The 22,734-nt window shown below is 39.8% G+C and overlaps 1 protein-coding gene across 1 annotated transcript; it reads left to right on the top strand.

Annotated features, from left to right (window-relative positions):
* Positions 1 to 2,224: 2,224 nt before the first annotated feature.
* On the top strand, positions 2,225 to 2,964 carry LOC106559263 (putative protein ZNF720; the record flags this gene model as incomplete). Its single annotated transcript, XM_038525530.1, has 2 exons — positions 2,225 to 2,354; positions 2,855 to 2,964. Coding segments are annotated over 2 exons (240 nt in total), but the record flags the coding sequence as incomplete, so codon positions are not given.
* Positions 2,965 to 22,734: the final 19,770 nt, after the last annotated feature.

Below are 22,734 nucleotides of genomic sequence, written 5' to 3'. Positions count from 1 at the left end.
TAAAATAAGAAAATAAAATATACTAGCTATTACAGAGATGGAAATTGGTATATCATCCTGTTGTCTCTGCCAGTTAGATGGGGACCCCAAACAAGGATTGATGATTGGGTGGAAGGCAATCAAGTGGGCATTGAAACAAATTCAGAGGCCGAACAAAAAATATAGAATTTTGTTGAATATTCCCGTGGAAAGGCTTTGTGCAGGGACACAATGGGTGGGGCCTGCATTTAAAAGGGAAAGGTGAGGGATCCCTGGGTGGCGCAGCGGTTTGGCGCCTGCCTTTGGCCCAGGGTGCGATCCTGGAGACCCGGGATCGAATCCCACATCGGTCTCCCGGTGCATGGAGCCTGCTTCTCCCTCTGCCTGTGTCTCTGCCTCATTCTCTCTCTCTCTCTCTCTGTGACTATCACAAAAAAATAAAAATAAAAAATAAAATAAATAAAAGGGAAAGGTGAGGAGTTAGTGGACTTAGCGAATTTTCCCTTTTTTAAAAAAAAGATTTCCTTTTCTTTTCTTCTCTTTTCTTTGACTTAGCGAATTTTCTCTTTTTTTAAAAAAAATTTTCTTTTCTCTTTCTTTCTTTCATGAGAGACATATATAGAGAGAGGCAGAGACACAAGCAGAGGGAGAAGCAGGCTTTATGCAGGGACCCTGATGTGGGACTCCATCCTAGAACTCCAGGATCATGCCCTGAACTGAAGGCAGATGCTCAACCATTGAACCACCCAGGCGTCACTCGAATTTTCCTTTTTATGGTACCTGTACCTGGCTGTAAGTTGTCCATTGGTTAGTGAGGGCATATAGATATTTAGAAGTGGGTCCCCTGATGGTCCCATCTGTGTCAACCAGAGGGTCACTGGGGTCCCTTTCTATATTCCTTTGCTCAAGTCTGCTGCCTACAAGAAGTTTCTACAGAAACTATACTGGGTATAAATCCACTGTATTTTTGTAATCAAATTTATATTCTAAGTTACTGTTTTTGACCACAAGAAAGCACCAGTGATGGTGTGTCCTGCGGTGTGCCTTAGAGTGTGATAAGAATTTGTGTCTATACAATGATTAGGTTTTATTGGCTTGGTGCTCTCTGCCAGATTCCTTCCCTATAATGGTCATATTTTCCCTCTTATCATTTGTAAGGATCTTAGATGTAATTAGTGATATGCAGAAAACATTTTATTTATTTTAAAGATTTTATTTATTCATGAGAGACACAGAGAGAGAGGCAGAGACAGAGAGAGGGGCAGGCTCCATGCAGGGAGCCTGATGTGGGACTTCATCTGGGGACCCTGGGATCACACCCTGATCACAACCCAGGCCCACTCTGAACCGAAGGAGTCATCCTGTCACTCCTTGTTTGTAGTTTCTGATGAGGAGAACAAAGTCAAAAGAAGTGTGAATAAGATTAAATTTCCTTCAACCATTGATAAAAACCCGAGACAGGCAGAGTGTGACATTCCTCAAGAATGCCTCAATGTTAATGTTTTGTTGGAGGCAAAAAGCAACTTTAGCTTAACAGTAGCCAGACCTTCAGGATCCTATTAAGTCCTCTTTAACATATGAAAATTGGTTTGGAAACTTCCTTTATCTCCATCTCCCCAATAAAAGTAGGCTGTCATCCTCTAAGCATATGGCCCACTGATCTATATCTGAAGGGTCTCATGACTAAGGATTTACTGGATAGTAGTAGTGGAAATTATCATAACACCAACTAAGATGTCCAGATCCTGGAAACCTATATTCCAAATTCCTTACAGAGTTCACAATCCTTAACCCCCTCCCCACTTGGAGCTACATAATGAGTCACTGCTCCCAGTCCCAGTCCATTTCTTTCTAGACATGGGTCCTGACCCTATGCTTTCATAAGGTCTCATTTTTTGCACCAAAGAGATCTAAACAATTCTTTCTTCATCATTCACTCCAGAACCCCAACATTTCACATCAAATTGTCTCAAGAATTCTTTCTTGACCATGGGCTCCTATTCCACATCCCATCAATTTCACTGGACAAGGAGGGCTCTCACCTTTGTGTAGTTGATATATTTGACTTCTGGGAGTGGAGGTTCTCAATCATTCAGTCCTCCATCCCGTAGGTCTTTCTTTTACTCAAGTCACAAAGCAGGGAAGGTCATGTCTTAGGGTCTAGCTGGTGACATTAACTCCCTCTTTCATCTTAGGTACACTGTGAACTCTGCCTGTGGCCACATGGTAACTGTGGTATTTATTGCACGGACTGCTGACATTCAGGGATGTGACCATAGAATTCTCTCAGGAGGAGTGGGGATGCCTGAACCACACTCAGCGGGAATTGTACAGGGATGTGATGTTAGAGAACTACGGACACCTCCTCTTCTTGGGTGAGGAGACTTCTTACAGATTTCCCTAACTATGCTCTGGGTGTTCTTCCTTCATGTGAACAGTGTCCCTAGGAAGGGGTGTTACCCTCTTTGAATGACTGGAATTCAGATCCAGGCAGAATGGGAAATGAGGGGTTTCTAGACGTAGAGAAAAATCTTCATGATGTGTCCTTTTCAGCTGTATTTTCCCTTCCTTTAGGGAACATCATTACTTCTATAGATGAGTGGCAATTCTAAACATTGAGTGGCATAAAATGATACTGCCCACATGTTATACTCTTATTTTCTCACTCACTGTGAAGGGTAGTACTTGTAAGTGGAGTCAGGATGTAATCATTAGAAATGTTTCCTGTGTTCTAAAGGGACCTGTTGGGTAACATGATTTGGGAAACCATTTTCTAGAATTCTACAATGTCCCTTCTTCTCTGCTGACTGAGCACAATCATGATTAAAAGTTAGGCTCTCCAGCAATACTCATTTTCCTTTTTTCTAATCAACAGGTCTCAATGTGTCCAGGCCAGACCTGGTCATCTTTTTGGAGCAAGAGAAGCAGCTCTGGGATATGAGGAGAAAGGAGAAAGCAGCCTTCCATCCAGGTAGGTGGGAATGAATGAAGCAGAGGTCCACATGTGAAGGGGGAAGATAGACCTTAAACAGTGATTGGAATAGGTCTCCTTGAATAGAAATGAGTTTGAGAAGCCTTGTGTTATTTTTCTCCCTCTCACAGAGGGACATCTGCTATGCAACATTATCATGATCTTACCTTCACTAAGGACTCTCCTTTAGCTCCAGTGATGGTCCATCACATCTACAGAGAGGTCCAGGAGACTCCTCTGGGAATGGAAGGGTCACCATAATCTGAGAGCTTCTCCATTGCTCTGAGAGCCCTGAGAAAAATCCCTACTTTTGAGGATCTCTATGCTTATTAGCCCTTTGTAAGTTCTGTTTTTTGTCATGGGAGAAATGTGTCTCAGAGTAGGTGTAGTCATACTGAGATTTGATGCAGAAATCCTGGGAACACTGGAGACAGATATCTAATATTTTATGGTTTATCCTTTTTAATATTTTAGATGGTTTAAACTTCATGCTGCAAAATTGAGATTTAGCACCTTCATTAGATAACAAAGCACCTCCCTAAAATGAGAAAATCTAATGCTTTATTTCCCTTCAAAAGTTAATTTTTCTTCATATTAACTAATATTAGAAATCCCCAATTTATGTGTTCCATTCCTCATTGGAGAAATAATGTAATGTATCTACTTGTTTCCTAAATTCATACATCATTTTTTAAAAAATATTTTACTTATTTATTCATGAGAGACACAGAAAAAGAGAGGCAGAGACCTAGGCAGAGGGAGAAGCAGGATCCATGCAGGGAGACTGATGTGGGACTGGATCCTGGGACTCCAGGATCACGCCCTGAGCTGAAGGTGTAGGTAGAGGCTCAATCGCTGAGCCACCCAGGCGTCCCATAAATTCATCCATCATAAATGCCATAGGGGAGACAGAACACTTAGAACTCAGAACTTGTAGCCTTTAGTAAGGTCTTGTTACCTGACTTTTTTTTTTTTTTTTGGATTTTATTTATTTATTCATGTGAGACACAGAAAGAGAGGCAGAGACACAGGCAGAGGGAGGAGAAGCAGGTTCCATGCAGGGAGCCCGATGTGGGACTCGATTCCAGGACTCCAGGATCTTGCCCCGAGCGGAAGGCATAGATGCTCAACCGCTGAGCCACCCAGGTGTCCCATGTTGCCTGATTTGTTAATAATTGCATCATATTATAATTTTGTCTTATATCAAGTTCTTTTGACTTTGTTATGTGTTTCACTTTCATTTTCTAATTAGTTACATGTGAGACTTATCTCTGATTTTTTTTTTAGATCAGAATTCTGAAAGGACATGGGCATGTGCTTTATAAGAAGTGAGGAAGAAAATTAGTAAAATTCACACACACATATATATATTTATTTAAAGATTTTGTTTATTTATTCATGGGAGACACAGAAAGAGAGGCAGAGACACAGGCAGAAGGAGAAGCAGGCTCCATTCAGGGAGCCCGATGTGGGACTCGATCCTGGGTCTCCAGGATCATGCTCTCGGTCGAAGGCAGGTGCTAAACCGCTGAGCCACCTGGGCTGCCCAGTGCCTATATGTTTTTAAAATATTTTATTTATTTGTTTGAGAGAGAAAGACAATAAGCAGGATAAGGGTAGAGGCAGATGGAGAAGCAGACTCTCTGATTAGTAGTGAGCCCAAAGTGGAGCAGGATCCCAGGACCCTGAAATCATGACCTGTGCCAAAGACAGATGCTTAAGCAACTGACCACCCAGTCACCCCTAGAATCCCCATATTAAAAAGACCTTTTGCTTAGAAATGTAATTTTACTTTAGGGAAAATTAATCATTACATTTTTCTTTTATTTTCCTTACACTGCATCTGAATTTAATCCCAAATATTAATTTTACATACAGTGGCTGTCAGCGTATTTTACAACTTTCATCGTGTTTACTTAGAAATGAAGGTGTTGGGACACCTTGGGTGGCTCAGTGGTTGAGCATCTGCCTTTGGCTCAGTGTGATCCTGGAGTCCTGGGATCGAGTGCCACATTGGGCTCCCTGCATGGAGCCTACTTCTCCCTCTGCCTGTGTCTCTGCTTCTCTCTCTCTGTGTCTCTATGAATAAATAAATAAAATCTTTAAAAAAAATAGAAATGAGGGTGTTGTTTGTGTCCTCAGTCTTAAAGAATGGATTACAGCCTCAAATTCTGTATAGGAGGAATATAATAATAATGTAATACATTTCTTTAACGTTCTTTTTTTTTTTTTTTAAAGATTTTATTTATTCATGAGAGAGAGAGGCAGAGACACAGGCAGAGGGAGAAGCAGGCTCCATGCAGGGAGCCCGACGTGGGACTTGATCCCGGGTCTCCAGGATCACACCCTGGGCTGAAGGCAGACACCCAACCACTGAGCCATCCGGGCTGCCCAGTATATCAAATTTTTAAGTAGAATTACTAGAATTAAATTTTATCTTAGTCTGGTTTGGTAATTCCATAGTAATGTGCTTCCTTTTTTCTGGAACAGTCTACCACATTAGCGAGTTGTGGTTTCAGGTTTACTCGTGTATTATGTTATAGGATGAGAATTTTCACAACAGTACATTTAAAGACAGTGTGAGTGTCACTCAAATAAGAATAAGCTTAAGCCTTTTGCCAATGAAATTATGTGTATGTTTGTCTTGGATTTGTATATCACACATACATAGTCTGTGACTTCTGTTTATTTCTCTTGGTTAGTGGTCAGTGAATGTTGTATTATGTCTAGCAGAGTTGTCATAATGATGTTATCTAGTTATTGGTGAATTTTACTCTCTTTGCATGAGAGAAACACTTCTTTGATATCAAGGTAATTTTGAAACATTTTATACCTCTGTATAACGTTTTGCTATTAAATTTTATCCTTAATTGTGGTGTTATACCCATGGTATGCCTTGGTGCCATTCTCATTAACTTTTGTCTTCTGTATGTATTTTCATTGTAGAGACCTTAGAGATTACTTAAAACACATTAGAAGTGAAACAAACGATGAAAAAATCATCAGTTGCATGCAAAACTCTTCTACCTATTATTTTCACACTTGCACGCACTTTGTTACCTATATTACAAATTCTATTTTATGTTGTGTAATTTTTATTACCTAGATTTATGACATACTTTTATTTAAAAGAATCTGTATCAGAAATAAAAGTGACATGTGCTGCCTAATTGCAACGGTATAATTAGGTAAATATTTATGTTTAGCAGAGAGATTTATGTTGTCATGTGTTATCAATTACTGCTTAGAATCTTTTTATTTCATCTAGAAAGAATTCCTTTAACATTTCTTGTAGGACAGGTTTATGGGTAAACTTGGGTTTTATTTTGGAAAATCTTCATTTCTATATCTATGGAAGACAAATTTGCCAGGGAAAATATTCCTGGTGGCTATATTTTGATCTTTCAGTACTTGAATATATTATCCCACGCATCTCTTCTTAACAGGTCTGCTGAGGATCCCACTAGTAGTCTTTTTTTTTTTTTTTTTTTTTATTCATTTATTCATGAGAGACACACAGAGAGAGGCAGAGACACAGGCAGAGAGAGAAGCAGGCTCCATGCAAGGACCCTGATGTGGGACTCGATACCTGTACTCCAAGATCACACCCTGGGTCAAAGGCAGATCCTCGACAGCTGAGCCACTCAGGCGTCTCCCCAGTAGTAGTCTTTTTTTTTTTTTTTTTTAAATTTTTATTTATTTATGATAGTCACACACAGAGAGAGCGAGAGAGGCAGAGACATAGGCAGAGGGAGAAGCAGGCTCCATACACCGGGAGCCTGACGTGGGATCCGATCTCGGGTCTCCAGGATCGCGCCCTGGGCCAAAGGCAGGCGCTAAACCGCTGCGCCACCCAGGGATCCCTCCCCAGTAGTAGTCTTATAGGAACTCTCTTGTACAGGGTGAGTTGCTTTTTTATGCTGTTTCAAAATTTCTTTTTTTTTTTTTTTTGTTTCAAAATTTCTTTTCACATGTGATTTTTGATAGGTTAATTACACTGTGTGACTATGTTCATATCCTGATATTTATCCTACTTAGTATTTATCGACTTTGAATGTGTCTCTTTTTTTTCCATCTATGTGGCTCTCCTCTCATGAGGTTCCCTTATGTGTATATTGGACCACTTGCTGGTGTCCCACAAGTCCCTTAGCCTCTGTCTTGTTCCACATATTTCTTTGCTCACCTCAGTGGAGAATTTAGAAAAGGTGTCTTTAAGATGTATGATTATTTCTTCTTCATCAAATCTGTTGCTGACTACTCAGTGAATTTTTAAGCTCAGTTATTGTACTCTTCTTCAGCTCCTTATTTCTGGTTCATTGATGTTATACTGTCTCTCTCTCTCTCTCTCTCTCTCTCTCTTTTTCTGTCTCTTTGGATTTATATTTTGGTCATGCATAGTTTTCCTGATGATAACCTTGAGTTATTTACTATTTTCTCTTCTGCCTCTATGAGCAGCTTTATGATGGTTATTGGAATACTGTGTCAGGCAGTTAATACATTTTTTTTGCAATGAATAGTTCTTTATTAACCTAGGTTAGGGGATTTATTTTCTTCCTCTGATTGGAACACATTTTTCTATTTCTTTGTATGCCTTGTGATCTTTAGGAGGTATTTGGGAATTAAAAGAAAATAGCCTGTTTGCCCAGAGTTATGGACTTGGTTTCTTTAGGAGTATACAAATAATAGCAATTCTGGGGCCTGTCACACATTTCTGAGCATTAGTCATGTCTGAGTTTGTAATTTCCCAGTAAGAAAATAGAGTTACTTCTTTAGAATGCTTTGATACCTTCCTCTCTCTTTTTCAGTCTCTTCCTTGTTTGAGCAAATGCTCACTCTGAGCAGACACCACAATGCATCCAGAGGGTGCTGTCATTTCTTCTGTTTTCCATGTCAGGCAGGTGAAAAGAAGCCAGGTCACTGAATATACAGGTCACTAATTTGTTTCTTTCCTGAGGAGAGGTAAGAGTTTACGTATGCTGTTGACGCGAAGTTTTAGGGAAGTTGAGAACCTGTTGTGGGCGAGTGTCACAAACTTCCCTTGTCTCTTCCATGTGTCTCTTCATTTGTACATGCTGGGGGTGTTGTGTTTTCTTTCTTGGCTTCTGGAGCATTGTTTAAGGTAATTTGGTCCATCTTTGTCTCCATGGAGGAGCAAATTCCTGGTGGTTCCTATTTCTCCATTTTGTTGCCGCCCTATAATGGGTATTAATTTTGTACTTTAGCATTTTAACATATATGCATGTCAGTGTAATAAGTGATATAACTTACTTGACATCTTGTAGTTTTGTCTTTGCATTACACCCTAGGCTTGTTGGCAAAGACAGGGAAAGAAGATTCATTGCATAGAGTGATATGGAAAGATGTGGAATCATAGGCCTGAGTATTGTGCTCGCTTCGGCAGTATATATATATATATATTCATTCATTTATATTTAATGAATGACTGGGAAGGTGATGGGGGCCTAGGGTTAGTGAAAGCAGGAAGGATGTTATAATGGATATAACCCGAGTAGGACAATTACTCATAATGAAATCCTTAGTGCCAGAAGAGATCAAGGATATATAACTATGGGAGAAAACCCCTCCTAAGTCCATTATATTGGCAGAATGAAGTCTTTTAACCCCAAGTACCCAAATCCATTTTTAAAAAACATGTATTTTCTAAAAGGACATTTAGAAATTTTGGAAAGTCACCTAGTCCATGCCGAAAGTAATCCTTCAAAGCATTTCAAATATCAGATTGGATTAATTATTCCCTGAAACATTTCTGAAAGTTAATTATTTAAAAATGACATAAATTCAAAATGTGATTGGTTTGAGACCTCCCCTTTCATTCAGATGGTTCATTATTCTCCCACCAATACAATCCTGTCTTGTTCAAGTCTCTAATTTTGATAAACACAGGAGCACATTTATTGGCACATTACTTTTCAGTGGTTATCACATAATATTTAATTTGGAGCAGGTTTCACGTGTTATGAACTTAGGAGGATCTTTAATGAAGACTCTACCTTCCATAATTACAAAGGTGTTTTTAATAGAGACAGACTGCCCAATGCAATGAATCTGGGGGAAAATGTTAATCAAGGGTCAAATCCCGGTAAACCTCAGAGAACTTAGTCCCCAGAGAACCAGTATAAAAGTAATGAATATCAGAAAGTCTTATGGAGCTCAATTCTTACTGTGCAGCATTGTATCTTCACAAGAGAGAAGACTTACAAATGTAGTAACCAAGGAAAAGTTTTAACTTGTGTTCAAATTTCCTTCAACAGCTGACATTTAGAATAGGAAGAAAATTTAAAAATGTATAAAATGTGGCAAAGTCATAAAGTAGCACTTAAAACTTAACAGACTAAGGAAAGACATAGTGAGGACCAGGCTGGCAAATTTAAAATAACATGTGAGAAAGCATTTAAGCAGAACTGCAAAGTGTGTGAACAGCAGAGGGTGCATAGTGGAGAGAAGCTCTTAGGTGTAAAGAATGTGGCAAGGCATTTAATTCATAATCAAAACTATTCAACATGGGTTAATACATCCAGTGGAAATTCCTTACAGTTGTCAAGAATGGTGGCAAAGTCTTTTCCTAGAACTGCACCCTTACTGAACATCAGACAAAGTCTAGTTGGTAGAAACCCTAGGAAAGTAAAATTGATGCAAGACCTGTGTTTTTCTTTTCTGAAGTCTGTACTAAAACCAGACTCTTTATAAAGGATAAAAAACATTGAGGACATAAATAATTGCTAAACTGTGTAATGGAAAGCAATCTAAATAACATCAGAGAATTCACAGGAGAAAGCAGTAAGTCAATATCACTTTTCAGAGATTATTCTAAATCAGCATATTTGTCATAGAGAAGAAAAATCAAATAAATTACATTTTAGCTGTGGAAATGGTAGCACGAGAGGTCCCAACCCCTCCACAATTGAAAATCTGCCTGTATCTTTTGTGTTTCCCAAACTGAATACTATGCCTACTTTTGCATGGAAATAGCATATTATTGACCAGAAATCTCACCTAGAACATTAACAATCATCTCATTCTTTGTATGTAGTCTGTAGTATGTATTGTATTTTTAGAGTGAAGTAAGCTTCAGAAAATAAAATATCGGGATCCCTGGGTGGCGCAGTTTGGCGCCTGCCTTTGGCCCAGGGCGCGATCCTGGAGACCCAGGATCGGATCCCACGCCGGGCTCCCTGCATGGAGCCTGCTTCTCCCTCTGCCTATGTCTCTGCCTCTCTCTCTGTGACTATCATAAATAAATAAAAATTAGAAAGAAATAAAATAAAATATTATTGGAATCTAATGAAGAGATAGCACATTTACAGTAGTGCACTGTATTTATAAAAAAAAATCCCAGAATCCATCTGTGTATAAGTAGACTCACATTGTTCAAAACCATATTATTCAATGGTCACCTATATTTGTTAATATACCTGAAAGGATCCAGGGAGAGATGGATGTCTAGAGAGGGATACTTATTTTCACTGTGTCTCTTTTTTTCTTTTGACTACATTTGAGATTTCTTTACATGCAAATAGATGTCAAAAGCGAGAGTAGGAAAACTTTTAGTTTTGCTATCCTTCCTTCTTGTATTGTGTTTATCCTGCTTTGGTATCAGGGTAACCCTGACCTCATAGAATGGGTCTGAGTATATTCTCTCTATCCTACTGTCAGATGTTTTCTTTTATTTGTAAGATTTTTTAAAAAAGATTTTATTTATTCATGAGAGACACACAGAGAAAGGCAGAGACACAGGTAGAGGGAGAAGCAGGCTCCCTGCGGTAAGCCTTATGTGGGACTCAAGCCCCAGACCCCAGACCCCAGACCCCAGACCCTGGAATCATGCCCTGAGCCAAAGGCAGGCGCTCAACTGCTGAGCTAGCTACCCAGGTATCCTTATTTGTAAGATTTTGCTAAAGATTGTAATTATTTTTTTTAAAGATTTATTTATTTATTTATTCATGAGAGACACAGAGAGAGGCAGAGACACAGGCAGAGGGAGAAGCAGGCTCCTACAGGGAGCCCGACGTGGGACTCGATCCAGGGGGGTCTCCAGGATCACGCCCTGAGCGGAAGGCAGGCACTAAACCACCGAGCCACCCAGGGATCCGTAATTATTTTTTTCTAATGTTAGTTTCTTCTTCTTCTTTCTTCTTTATTGAACCATGGCTCACCATCGCTAATGCCCAGTAGTTCTACCTAACAATTGCTAATTGAATAAAGTCACTACAAATGTAATTATAAGCTATATCTACAGAATTCTCAGGGACTATTTATAAAATTTCATCCAATATTTTTATTTTCTCCTATTTTTTTGAGCACACAGAACACAAGTATAGTATTATGGGGTCTTGATATGCACAGAATGCAATGTGTTATGTTAAGCAATAGATGAATTTTGGAGGAACAGCTCTAACTAGGAAGAAGCACATGTATGTATATGTGTGTTTTGTACCTATATCTTCAGAAAGAATAGAAATACAGGTTCAAATGAGGTAATTTCCATGTTTCAAAATTGATGATTTCCTAGCAAACAAAAATATTATAGATTCATAATAGGACTAATGTTTTCTACATCATATTGTATTTATGCTTTGTAAATCTCATTTATCTTGGTTTGAGAATCCCCCCATACAAATGACATCTTGTGTACTTACTAACTCATGTAGAATCTACTCTGTTTTCCTTATTCCAATGTTCATGAGTCATTAACGTATATGGCTTGCTCAGGGATTTTAAGAATAGTCTCTATGAAATGACATGGTGTACAAAATTCAGTTTGAATATGGGAGTATTAAAAAAAGAATATGGGAATAATTCTCTAGTAAACATATTAAATTCTATTTTTTTAAAGATTTTATTTATTTATTCATGAGACACAGAGAGAGAAAGAGAAAGAGGCAGAGACACAGGCAGAGAAAGAAGCGGCTCCATGCAGGGAGCCTGATATAGGACTCTATCCCAGGACCCCAGAACTACGCCCTGGCCGGAAGGCAGGGGCTAAAATGCTGAGCCAGCCAGGGATCCCCAAATTCTATGTATTTTAATTGATATAATTCACTCCTTCCACTTCAATTGGAGAAGTAAGATTTCTTTATTTCTCTACTTTTCCCTTCTTGGAAGTGACATCCTTCAAGTTCACTTTACTGTAACAGTTTGATTAGGTGAAAACTTGGGAGGCTTCATTAGTCATGGGGTCGTTTTAACATTTATGTGAGGGAACAAAGCTGGGAGAGTGCTGGGTGTTCAGCAGATGTTCTAGCATGGGAAGAAAACAATACTTTATTAGCAGTGATGATGTAGCCCAAGGTAAGAGATGAAAAACATCTCAGCTGAAGTATCAGTATGAGTTCTTCATGTGGGGAGAGGACCCCTGTCCAAGGCTGCACTGGTGACTCTGAATCTAGAAAGATAAATTTTACTTATTTTCTTTCCAAATATTCTCCAATTGTTCTGTCTCCTCATCTCCACTCCAGTGATGTAGGCATCATAGGTGTCCTTTTCTGGATACCCCACTGTCACTGCTCTTTCCCTCCCACCTAAGCCATGCAGGCCTTTGTAGGTCCTTAGGAGTAGCTTGGAATTTTCTAATTCAATGGTAAATGGTTGGTAACAGGATCATTTGAGGCCATGTCTAAGATTTTTTTTTAATTTTTAAAAAAATTTATTCATGATAGACATAGAGAGAGAGAGAGAGAGAGAGAGAGAGGCAGAGACACAGAAGGAGGGAGAAGCAGGCTCCATGCTGGGAGCCCAACGTGGGACTCGATCCTGGGACCCCAGGATCGTGCCCTGGGCCAAAGGCAGGTGCCAAACCGCTGAGCCACTCGGGGATTCCCCGAGATCTTTTTTTTTTTTTTAATTTTTATTTATTTATGATAGTCACATCAGAGAGAGAGAGAGAGGCAGAGACACAGGCAGAGGGAGAAGCAGGTTCCATGCAGGGAGCCCGACGTGGGATTCGATCCCGTGTCGCCAGGATCCCGCCCTGGGCCAAAGGCAGGCGCCAAACCGCTGCGCCACCCAGGGATCCCTCCCTGAGATTTTTTTTAAAAAGATTTTATTTATTCATGAGAGACACACAGAGAGAGGCAGAGACACAGACAGAGGGAGATGCAAGTTCCATGAAGGGAGCCTGATGTGGAACTTGATCCAGGGATCCCTAGAGAAGTTCATTTTAGATCATTAGGTAACAAGTTATCTAATTTGTCATTTCAGCCTTCATCATTACTGTTGTTTGTTTGTTTATTTATTTATTCATGAGAGAGAGGCAGAGACACAGGCAGAGAGAAAAGCAGGCTTCATGCAGGAAGCCCAATGTGATACTTGATCTGGGGACTCCAGGATCATGCCCTGAGCCAAAGGCAGACGCTCAACTGCTGAGCCACCCGGGCGTCCCTGTTTTTTATTGTTTTTAGAAATTTTTCCTTATAGGGACCAGAGAGATAGAATCCTGTGTCTCTAAACAAATCATGATTTTTAACATTTCAATCAGAAATGTATTAAAAAAATCAGTGTGTTCTGTGGTTTCTGTGGTGACTGAGGTTTTCTTTTTTTTTTTTTCCAACATGAGTAAGAAATTGAAATGTATTCTTTTTTTTTTTTTAGATTTTATTTATTTGACAGAGAGAACAAGCAGGGGAAATGGCAGGCAGAGGTAGGGGGAGAATCAGGTTCCCCACGGAGCAGAAAGCCAGACATGGGCCTTGATTCCAGGACCCTGGGATCGTGTCCTGAGCCAAAGGCAGACTCTTCACTAACTGAGCCACCCAAGTGCCCAAGAAATGTATTCTGAAAATGTTGTATTATCCTCTTTTCATTTGTTTACAGAAGTCATTTCTTGGTATGGATTCACATGGCCACGATGCTTGGAGCAGACTCCTGTGATGTCTCCATCTTTTCCTACCTCTTGTAATGTTTATTATGACCACAGAACTATTGTCGGGTTTTTTGTTTGTTTGTTTGTTTTATTTATTTATTGAGAGAGAATTAGGGAGAGAGAGAGCATGAGCAGGGGAGAGGGCAGAGGAAGAAGGAAAAACAGACTCCCCACTGAGCAGGGAGTCTGATGTGGGACTGGATCCCAGGACTGTGAGATCATGATCCAAGCTGAAGGCAGACGCTTAGGCAGCTGAGGCACCCAGGTGCCCCCCAATGTCAGTTTTGATGTCCTAACCGTTCCATTGGCCTCTCTGCTCAGGTGAATGATATTTCCTCTATTCCCATAGCAGAATAGCCTCAACAGGGTTGGCAATAACAATCATCTTCCTGTTTAAGGCTGTAGTTGGAATCTTGCCACTCTGATAGATGTTTTACCTTTATCTCTATTTACTTCATTGGAGATAAGTTTTATTTCCAAACACATGAGTAGGGACACCTGGGTGGCTCAGCGGTTGAGCGTCTGCCTTCAGCTCATGGCATGATCCTGGAGTCTTGGGATTGAGTCCTATGTCGGACTCCCTGCATGGAACCTGCTTCTCCCTCTGCCTATGTCTCTGCCTCTCTCTCTCTTTGTGTCTCTCATGAATAAATAAATAAAATCTTTAAAAATAAACACATGAATATAGTTAACTCACTAGACAATGTTTCTTTCTTTCTTTCTTTCTTTCTTTTATTTATTTATTTTTTTTTTGGACAATGTTTCTAAAGGAGTCCCACCCACAGTGACAGCATTTGGGTGACAAGATTTCTGCCATGATTTTGCATACACGCCACTTTGGTATGTTCACTGAATGGCCAAGGATGTGCCCATTGTGGCACAGTGTGCCTCTTGAGTGTCTTCCAGACCATTAAGTTTAGCCCTATGGGTAATGATTGAAAGGATCTTAAATTAAAAGATTGCAGGCACATTTAGTTTTTTATTATTTTCTGCATGTCACTGCTGAATGAACAACAAAACATCATGAAGGAAAATGTACTGGATACTGTTGAGGATATCCGAACCAAGTCATACATTTGTTGTACACAGTATTGTTATTGTTCCTTGAAATCATATTTTGACCCCCTGATTTGGACCAGCATCTCCTTGATTTCCATCCAGTATAGGCACAAGGAGTGGGTTAAGTGCATTCCCAGGTTTAATATTTTCTCCATAGGCTCACCTAAGCTCAGGGCCAACCAATGAATTTTTGTACTTGTTACCACCTCTGTTTCATTTTATACAATCTCCTCTATCTTTTATGTGTATGTTCTTTTTAAAATTCCCTGATAATGGGTGGCACATGCCTCTTCCCAAATTCCTGTTTCCCAATTAGCAGCCTTGTGATTGTAATGAGCCATGTTTCCTCTGTATCCAGGACCTCTTAGGTTGGGAAGGGGGTACAAAATCTCTCATCTTGCTGATACATATCAATTGTATGCTTCTGCTCAATTGTTTCTTTACCCCTCTCCCTTAGAAAGCTTATGGTAGGGGATGCCTGGGTGTCTCAGTGGTTGAGCGTTTGCCTTTAGCTCCGGGCATGATCCTGGGGCCCAGGGATGGAGTCCCATATCGGGGAACAACAATCTCTCTGCCCATGTCTCTGTCTCTCTCTCAGTATCTCTCATGAATAAATAAATAATTAAATAAAATTAAAAAAAAAAAAGAAAACTCACTATAGAAATTTAAGATAGACCCTCACAGGTTTTTGTTTTCTTTACCAGGTTGAATGCAAAAATCACAGGGACAGTGCCAAGGTGAATGTTCAAGGTCACTCAATGTTTCTGCAGTGTAACATGCTGATCATAGTCATGGAAAATATTTTGTCATGGAAATTGAAGAGGTTTTTATCCCAGATCCTGTGTGAGATTGAGTGTTTGATGAGGTGGTATGGGAGGATTAGGCAGAAACCAAGACAGGGCAAATTGAGTATAGATATTGCTAGAAGACGATTCTTCATGAATTAAATTTATCCCTGTGTTATGAATGGACGCGTTGAATGTTTTTGTTACAATTGTCATTCCTCTGATTTTGTGTATAAAAAAAGCTTTGGAAGGTAGTGATAGTATCTTGCTCTTGTGGAGGACAGATTGGTTGATTGTACAGGAAAGCAGGTGCCTCTTTCCATGGCAAAGGATCCAGCAGACGTGCCAGACCAGGTTTACCAAACAGAACTGCAAACTCCAGTGCTAGGGGAATATAGCATCTAAAATTCATGCATTTTTTCCCCTCCACTATTCTTTAGTTTTTCAATTTTAATATTTTTCTGTTACAACCAATTTCTTATTTTATCAACTTTAAAAATCTTTTTAATTTTCATTTTTACAGTTATATTCTCTCTTTTCACTGTATTTAATTTTTTTTTTATCCATAAGCTTTTTTCTTTCTTTACAATTTTGGGATGCAGTTTCTTCTTTTTTTTTTTTTTTTTTTAGTAGGTATCTTTTTTTTTTTAAATTTTTATTTATTTATGATAGTCACAGAGAGAGAGAGAGAGGCAGAGACACAGGCAGAGGGAGAAGCAGGCTCCATGCACCAGGAGCCCGATGTGGGATTCGATCCCGGGTCTCCAGGATCGCGCCCTGGGCCAAAGGCAGGCACCAAACCGCTGCGCCACCCAGGGATCCCGATGCAGTTTCTTCTAACAGACATAAACCCAGAATCTAGTATATGGCTCTATTCTCTTCATCTATCTGATCATATTTTTCCCCCCTATTTTTCTTTTCTTGTTTTTTCCCTGTTTTGTTAGTCTTTTAATTTTCATTTTTACAGTTGCATTCTATCCTTTCAATATATACATTTTTTCCTTTTGTATGTATATGTTTATCTTTCTTTACAACTTTGAGGTGCAGTTTCTTCTAACAAACTGTTCAAAACACTCAGGATATGGTGAATTGCTCTGTTCTGTTCACTGGTCTGGTTTTTGTTTTTTTTTTTAATTTGTCTTTCAATTTTGTTTTACATTCAATCTTTTTATTGTATTTAATGTATCTTTTTTTGGTACATATATGTGTTTTTCTTTTTTTTTTTTAAGATTTTATTTATTTATTCATGAGAGACACACAGAGAGAGAGAGGCAGAGACACAGGCAGAGGGAGAAGCAGGCTCCATGCAGGGAGCCCAATGTGGGACTCAATCCCAGGTCTCCAGGATCACGCCCTGGGCCGACGGCAGCACTAAACTGCTGAGCCACCCAGGGACCCCCCTATTTTTCTTTTATTACAATTTTGGGATCTAGGTTTCTAACAAAGGGAGCAAAATACACACAAGATCCTGTGTACTGCTCCAGTCTACACTTGTTTGATTATATTCTTTTTAAAATTTGCTTTTTTGGTTTTGGGTCTCTTCTGATTTGTTTAGTGTATATTTCTCTGGAGTCATTGTTGCCATATTAGTATTATTTTCTCTTGTTCATCTAGTCTCCAGACAGAATGACAAGATGGAAAAACTTGCCTCATAAAAGAGAACAAGGGGCAGTACTGATTGCCAGGGACATACTTAGTAAATACATAAGTGAAATTTTGGAACGAGAGTTCAGAATAATGATTATAAGGATACTAGGTGGTCCTGAAAAAAGTATAGAAGACACTAGAGAATCCCTTTGTGGAGAAATAAAAGAACTAAAATCAAATCAAGTGAAATGAAAAGGCTATTAAGGGATCCCTGGGTGGCGCAGCGGTTTGGCGCCTGCCTTTGGCCCAGGGCCCGATCCTGGAGACCCGGGATCGAATCCCACGTCGGGCTCCCGGTGCATGGAGCCTGCTTCTCTCTCTGCCTGTGTCTCTGCCTCTCTCTCTGTGTGTGACTATCATAAAATAAAAATAAAAAAGGGGAAAAAAAAGGCTATTAATACGATATAATAAAAAATGGAGGGATGCCTGGGTGGCTCAGTGGTTGGGCATCTGCCTTTGGCTCAGGGCATGATCCTGGTCCTGGGATCAAGTCCCGTGTCGGGCTCCCTGCGAGGAACCTGCTTCTCTCTGCCTGTGTCTTTGCCTCTCTCTCTGTATCTCTCATGAATAAATAAATAAAATCTAAAAAAAAAAAAAAAAAAAGGAGGCTCTTTCCACTAAGATAAGTGAAACAGAAGAGAGTATTTGTGATATTGAAGACAAAATGATGGAGAATAAAGAAACCGAGAAAAACAGAGATAAACAACTTCTGGATTATGAGAGAAGACTTCAAGAGATAAAATGATATCATAAAACAAAACAATATTAGAATTTTTCAGATCCCAGAAGAAGAGCTAAGAGTGAGAGGCAGAAGATATATTGGAGCAAATTAGAGCTTAGAAATTCCTTAACAGAAGGAAGCAGGCATCTAAGACCAGGGGCAAGGAGAACCCTCTTCAAAATCAATAGAAATAGGTCAATACTGTGACACCTAATAGTGAAACTTGCAAATCTCAGAGACAAAAAGAAAATCCTGAAATCAATTCAGGACAAGAGGTCTGTACCCTACAAGATTAGAGACATTAAACTGGCACAGGACCTATCCACAGAGACTTGGCAGGCAAGAAAGGACGTAATGATATATTCATGGTGCTAAATGAGAAAAATAAGGCAAGAATATTTTATCCGATAAGACTGTCATTGAAAATAGAAAGAGAGATGAAAAGATCCCAAGACAAATAGAAACTAAAAGAATCTGTGATCACTAAACCAGCACTGCAAACAAATAAAAAAGGAGATTCTTTAAGTGAAGAGATAGCTCAAAATTAACAAGCCAGAAAGGAACAATGTACAGAAGTAGCAACTTTACATGTAATATGATGGCAGTAAATTAATAACTCTCAATAGTTAATCTGAATGTAAATGGACTAAATGTTCCAATTGAAAAAAAAAGAAAAATAAATAAATGTTCCAATTGAAAGACACAGAGTATCATAATGGATAAAAAAATTAAGACCCATTCCTGTGTTGTCTGAAGAGACTCATTGAGACCCAAACACACTTCCAGATTTAAAGTGAGGAGATGGAAAACCATTTATCATGCTAACAGACATCAAAAGAAAGCTGGGGTGGCAATCCTTATATTAGAAAAGTTCCATTTTAAACCAAAGACTGTAATAAGAGATGAGGAAGGACACTCAGGAAACAACAAGAGGGTGACGAGGATGTAGAGGAAGGGGAGCCCTCATACACTGTTGGCAGAGATACAAGCTGGTATATCCAGTCTGGAAAACAGAATGGAGGTTCCATAGAAAGTTGAAAATAGAGCTACCCTTCAACCCAGTAATTGCACTACTGGTATTTTCCCCAAAGATAAAAACATAGTGATCTGAAAGCATATCAGCACCCCAGGGTTTATAGCAGTGGTGTCTAAAATAGCCAAACTAGAAAGAGCCCACATGTCCATCTACAGATGAATGGATAAAGATGTGGAATATATGTGATGGAACACTGGAATACTACTCATCCATCAAAAAATGAATTCTTGCTCTTTGTAATGATGTGGATGGAAGAGGTATTATGCTAAGCAAAATAAGTGAATCAGAGAAAGAATTATATGATTTCACTTGTGTGGAATTCAAGTATCGAAAGAATCCTACGGGAAGAGAATAATAAAGAAGATGAAATCAGAGAGGGACAGAAACCATAAGAGACGGTTAATAATAGGAAAAGTAACTGAGAGTCACTGGGTGGGTAGGATAACTGGATGATGGATATTAAGGAAGGCAGGTGATATAATGAACACTGGGTGTTATGTAAGATGGAGGGATCACTGACCTCTACCTTTGAAGCTATACATTTTTTTTTTAAAGCTCTCTAAGGCAGGGTATTTTTCTTTTCTTTTTTTTTAATATTTTATTTATTTATTCATGAGGGACACAGAAGCAGACATAGGCAGAGGGAGAAGCCCGCTCCCCACAGGGAGCCTGAGGCAGGACTCAATCCCAGGACCCCAGGATCACGATCTGAGCCAAAGGCAGATGCTCAACCACTGAGCCACCCAGGTGCCCCATTTTCTGTATTTTTATCTAGGAGCTATGTACAGAAGTATATTCAGATTCTGGAATTTCTGAAATTTACTGCGTACTTATGACTGTGCACATGTCTTTGTTTTTCAAATATTGATCACCGATTAAAAAAAATGGGTTGGGGAATATAAATAGATTAGTACTGTAATACCCATGGATTATGAACCTGGAAGTGGAGGGTATTAAATAACTTGATATTGCAACTGCCCTTTCAAAGTAAACTGAATTTTCATGGTTAATAACTAAGAGATACCACTTACATAATCCTTACAGAAAGGAGCTAAAAAGGAGAATTATTTTTAAAAATTAATGTGGAAGGGGCACCTGGCTGGTTGTCAGTAGAGCATGTGACTCTTGATCTCAAGGTTCTGAGTTCAAGCCCCAACACTGGGTGTAGAGATTAATTAAAAATAGAATATTAAAAAAAATGAATGTGGAAGAGCTAAGATAGAAAAACAAAATAAGGGGATCCCTGGGTGGTGCAGCAGTTTAGCGCCTGCCTTTGGCCCAGGGCGCGATCCTGGAGACCCGGGATCGAATCCCACATAGGGCTCCCGGTGCATGGAGCCTGCTTCTCTCTCTGCCTGTGTCTCTGCCTCTCTCTCTCTCTCTCTCTCTCTCTCTCTCTGTGTGTGACTATCATAAATAAATAAAAAGTAAAAAAAGAAAAAGAAAAAGAAAAACAAAATAATAGGCTATGTTAAATGTAGAGCACACATAAGGAAGAGTCCAAGGTGGGGAGGAGTGGGAAACCTTAGTTTTTTTCTGATTCCAGAAATTCAGCTAGATGGCTATCAAATCATTCTGAACACCATGAACTCAACTGGAGAGCCAAGAAAAGAATTGCTGTAATTCTGCAAATAGAAGAGCGACCACTTTCTGCAAGGTAGGATGTGCAGAGAAGTGAATCTGAGGGGATATATGGGAAGATAAGCCATAGGAGGAGGAAGCCTCTGTCAGTCAGCTGGCTCCTGAAAGAGATATAGACACAGAGCACAAAATTGAAACTTTTAGAAGTCTGCTCCAGTGAGGGATGTCCTTGCCTGAAAGGCACTCAGGTGGCAAAGAGGGGTGGAATCCTAGGTGGGACAGTGTGGTTTCAGGATCCCTGGGGTCACAAAAATACCTGAGTATAGCAGAGTTCCCAGGCAATGAAGTTGGGAAGCTGCCTGCAATCAGCAACCCCAGGAGGGAGCTGTCAGTTCTGTGTTGCCATAAATTGTGAACTAAGGCATGGTCTGGCTACCACTCTCCAAAGGGGCCCACCAAGGGGCAGCACTGGTGAGACCTTTCCTCCCCCAGGAGGAGCAGCACACGTTTGTGCTACAGGAGTCTTCAGGGTTTGGGGACTCGAAGCAGAATCAAGTGCCTGAGATAGAAACACTGAGTCATATGCTAGGCGATCATGGAGTGCGGGCAGAAACTAGGGAGACAAGACAGACTACTTTTCCCTGAGAGTGCACTGAGGAGTTGGGGTGTGGGTGGGGGGACGGTGGTGAGCTTTCAGCTCCAGGGCTGGAGATTGGGAACCCTCCATTTTTATTCTCATTCTCTAAAGCAGCACAGAAAGACTTCAAGAAATAAAAGCCACACAGAGCAATCCAGAGCTGCTTACACTTAGCCTGTGTAAGGGTTAAGTGCCTGGCAAGGGTGGTGCCATTCCAATTGGGGCAAAAACACCTGAGAATCAGCACAGCAGTCCCCTCCCCCAGAAGATCAGCAAACATTGGCTAAGACCAAGTTTACCAATACAGAACTGCAAAATTCCAGCACTAGGGAAAAATAGTATATAGAAAATAGTATATGATATATTTTTTGTCTTTTAGTTTTCATTTTTGTAGTTACATTTTATCTTTTCATTGTATTTAATTTTATTTTGTACAATATAAGTTTTTCTTTCTTTACAATTTTAGGATCTAGTATTCTAACAAACAGACCAAAATACACACAGGATCCAGTGTATTGCTCTGTTTTGTTCACCTGTCTGATTACATTCTCTTTGGGGGATTTTTTTTTTTGGGGGGGGGTCTCTTTTGATTTCTTTAGTGTATATTTCTCCAGGGGCATTGTTACCATTTTAGTATTTTGTTTTCTCATTTATCTATTCTTCTCTGGACAGAATGACAAGATGGAAAAAAATCACCTCAAAAAGAGAACAAGAAGCATACTGACCACAAGGGACCTAATCCGTGTAGATATAAATAAGATGTTGGAAATAGAGTTCAGAATTATGATTATAAAGATACTAGATGGGCTTCAAAAAAAGCAGAGGAGACACTAGAGGATCCCTTTCTGGAGAAATAAGAGAACTAAAATCTAATCAAGTCAGAATTTTAAAATGCTATTAATGAGATGCAATACGGGATCCCTGGGTGGCGCAGCGGTTTGGCGCCTGCCTTTGGCCCAGGGCACGATCCTGGAGACCCAGGATCGAATCCCATGTCGGGCTCCCGGTGCATGGAGCCTGCTTCTCCCTCTGCCTGTGTCTCTGCCTCTCTCTCTCTGTGTGACTATCATAAATAAATAAAAATTTATTAAAAAAAAAATGAGATGCAATACAAAATGGAGGCTCTATGTGCAGGATAAATGAGGCAGAAGACATAAGTAGTGATGTAAAAGACAACATGATGGAAAATAAAGAAGCTGAGAAGCAGAGATAAACGACTACTGGAACATGAAGGGAGAATTCAAGCAAAACAAAACTAGACTAACTGGGATCCCAGTAGAAGAGGAAAGAGGGGATTGCAAATGGTATATTGGGGCAAATTAGAGCTGAGACCATCCCTAATCTGGGGAAGGAAACAGGAATTTAAGTCCAAGAGGCACAGAGAGCCCCCCTCAAAATCAATAAAAACAGGGCAACGCCCAACATACAATAGTGAAACT

This window comes from Canis lupus, chromosome 1 (genome assembly GCF_011100685.1).
Source record: "Canis lupus familiaris isolate Mischka breed German Shepherd chromosome 1, alternate assembly UU_Cfam_GSD_1.0, whole genome shotgun sequence".
In the NCBI taxonomy this organism is placed as follows: Eukaryota; Metazoa; Chordata; class Mammalia; order Carnivora; family Canidae; genus Canis; species Canis lupus.
Note: the sequence above shows the minus strand (reverse complement) of the source record. Positions and strands in the feature narration are given on the sequence as shown.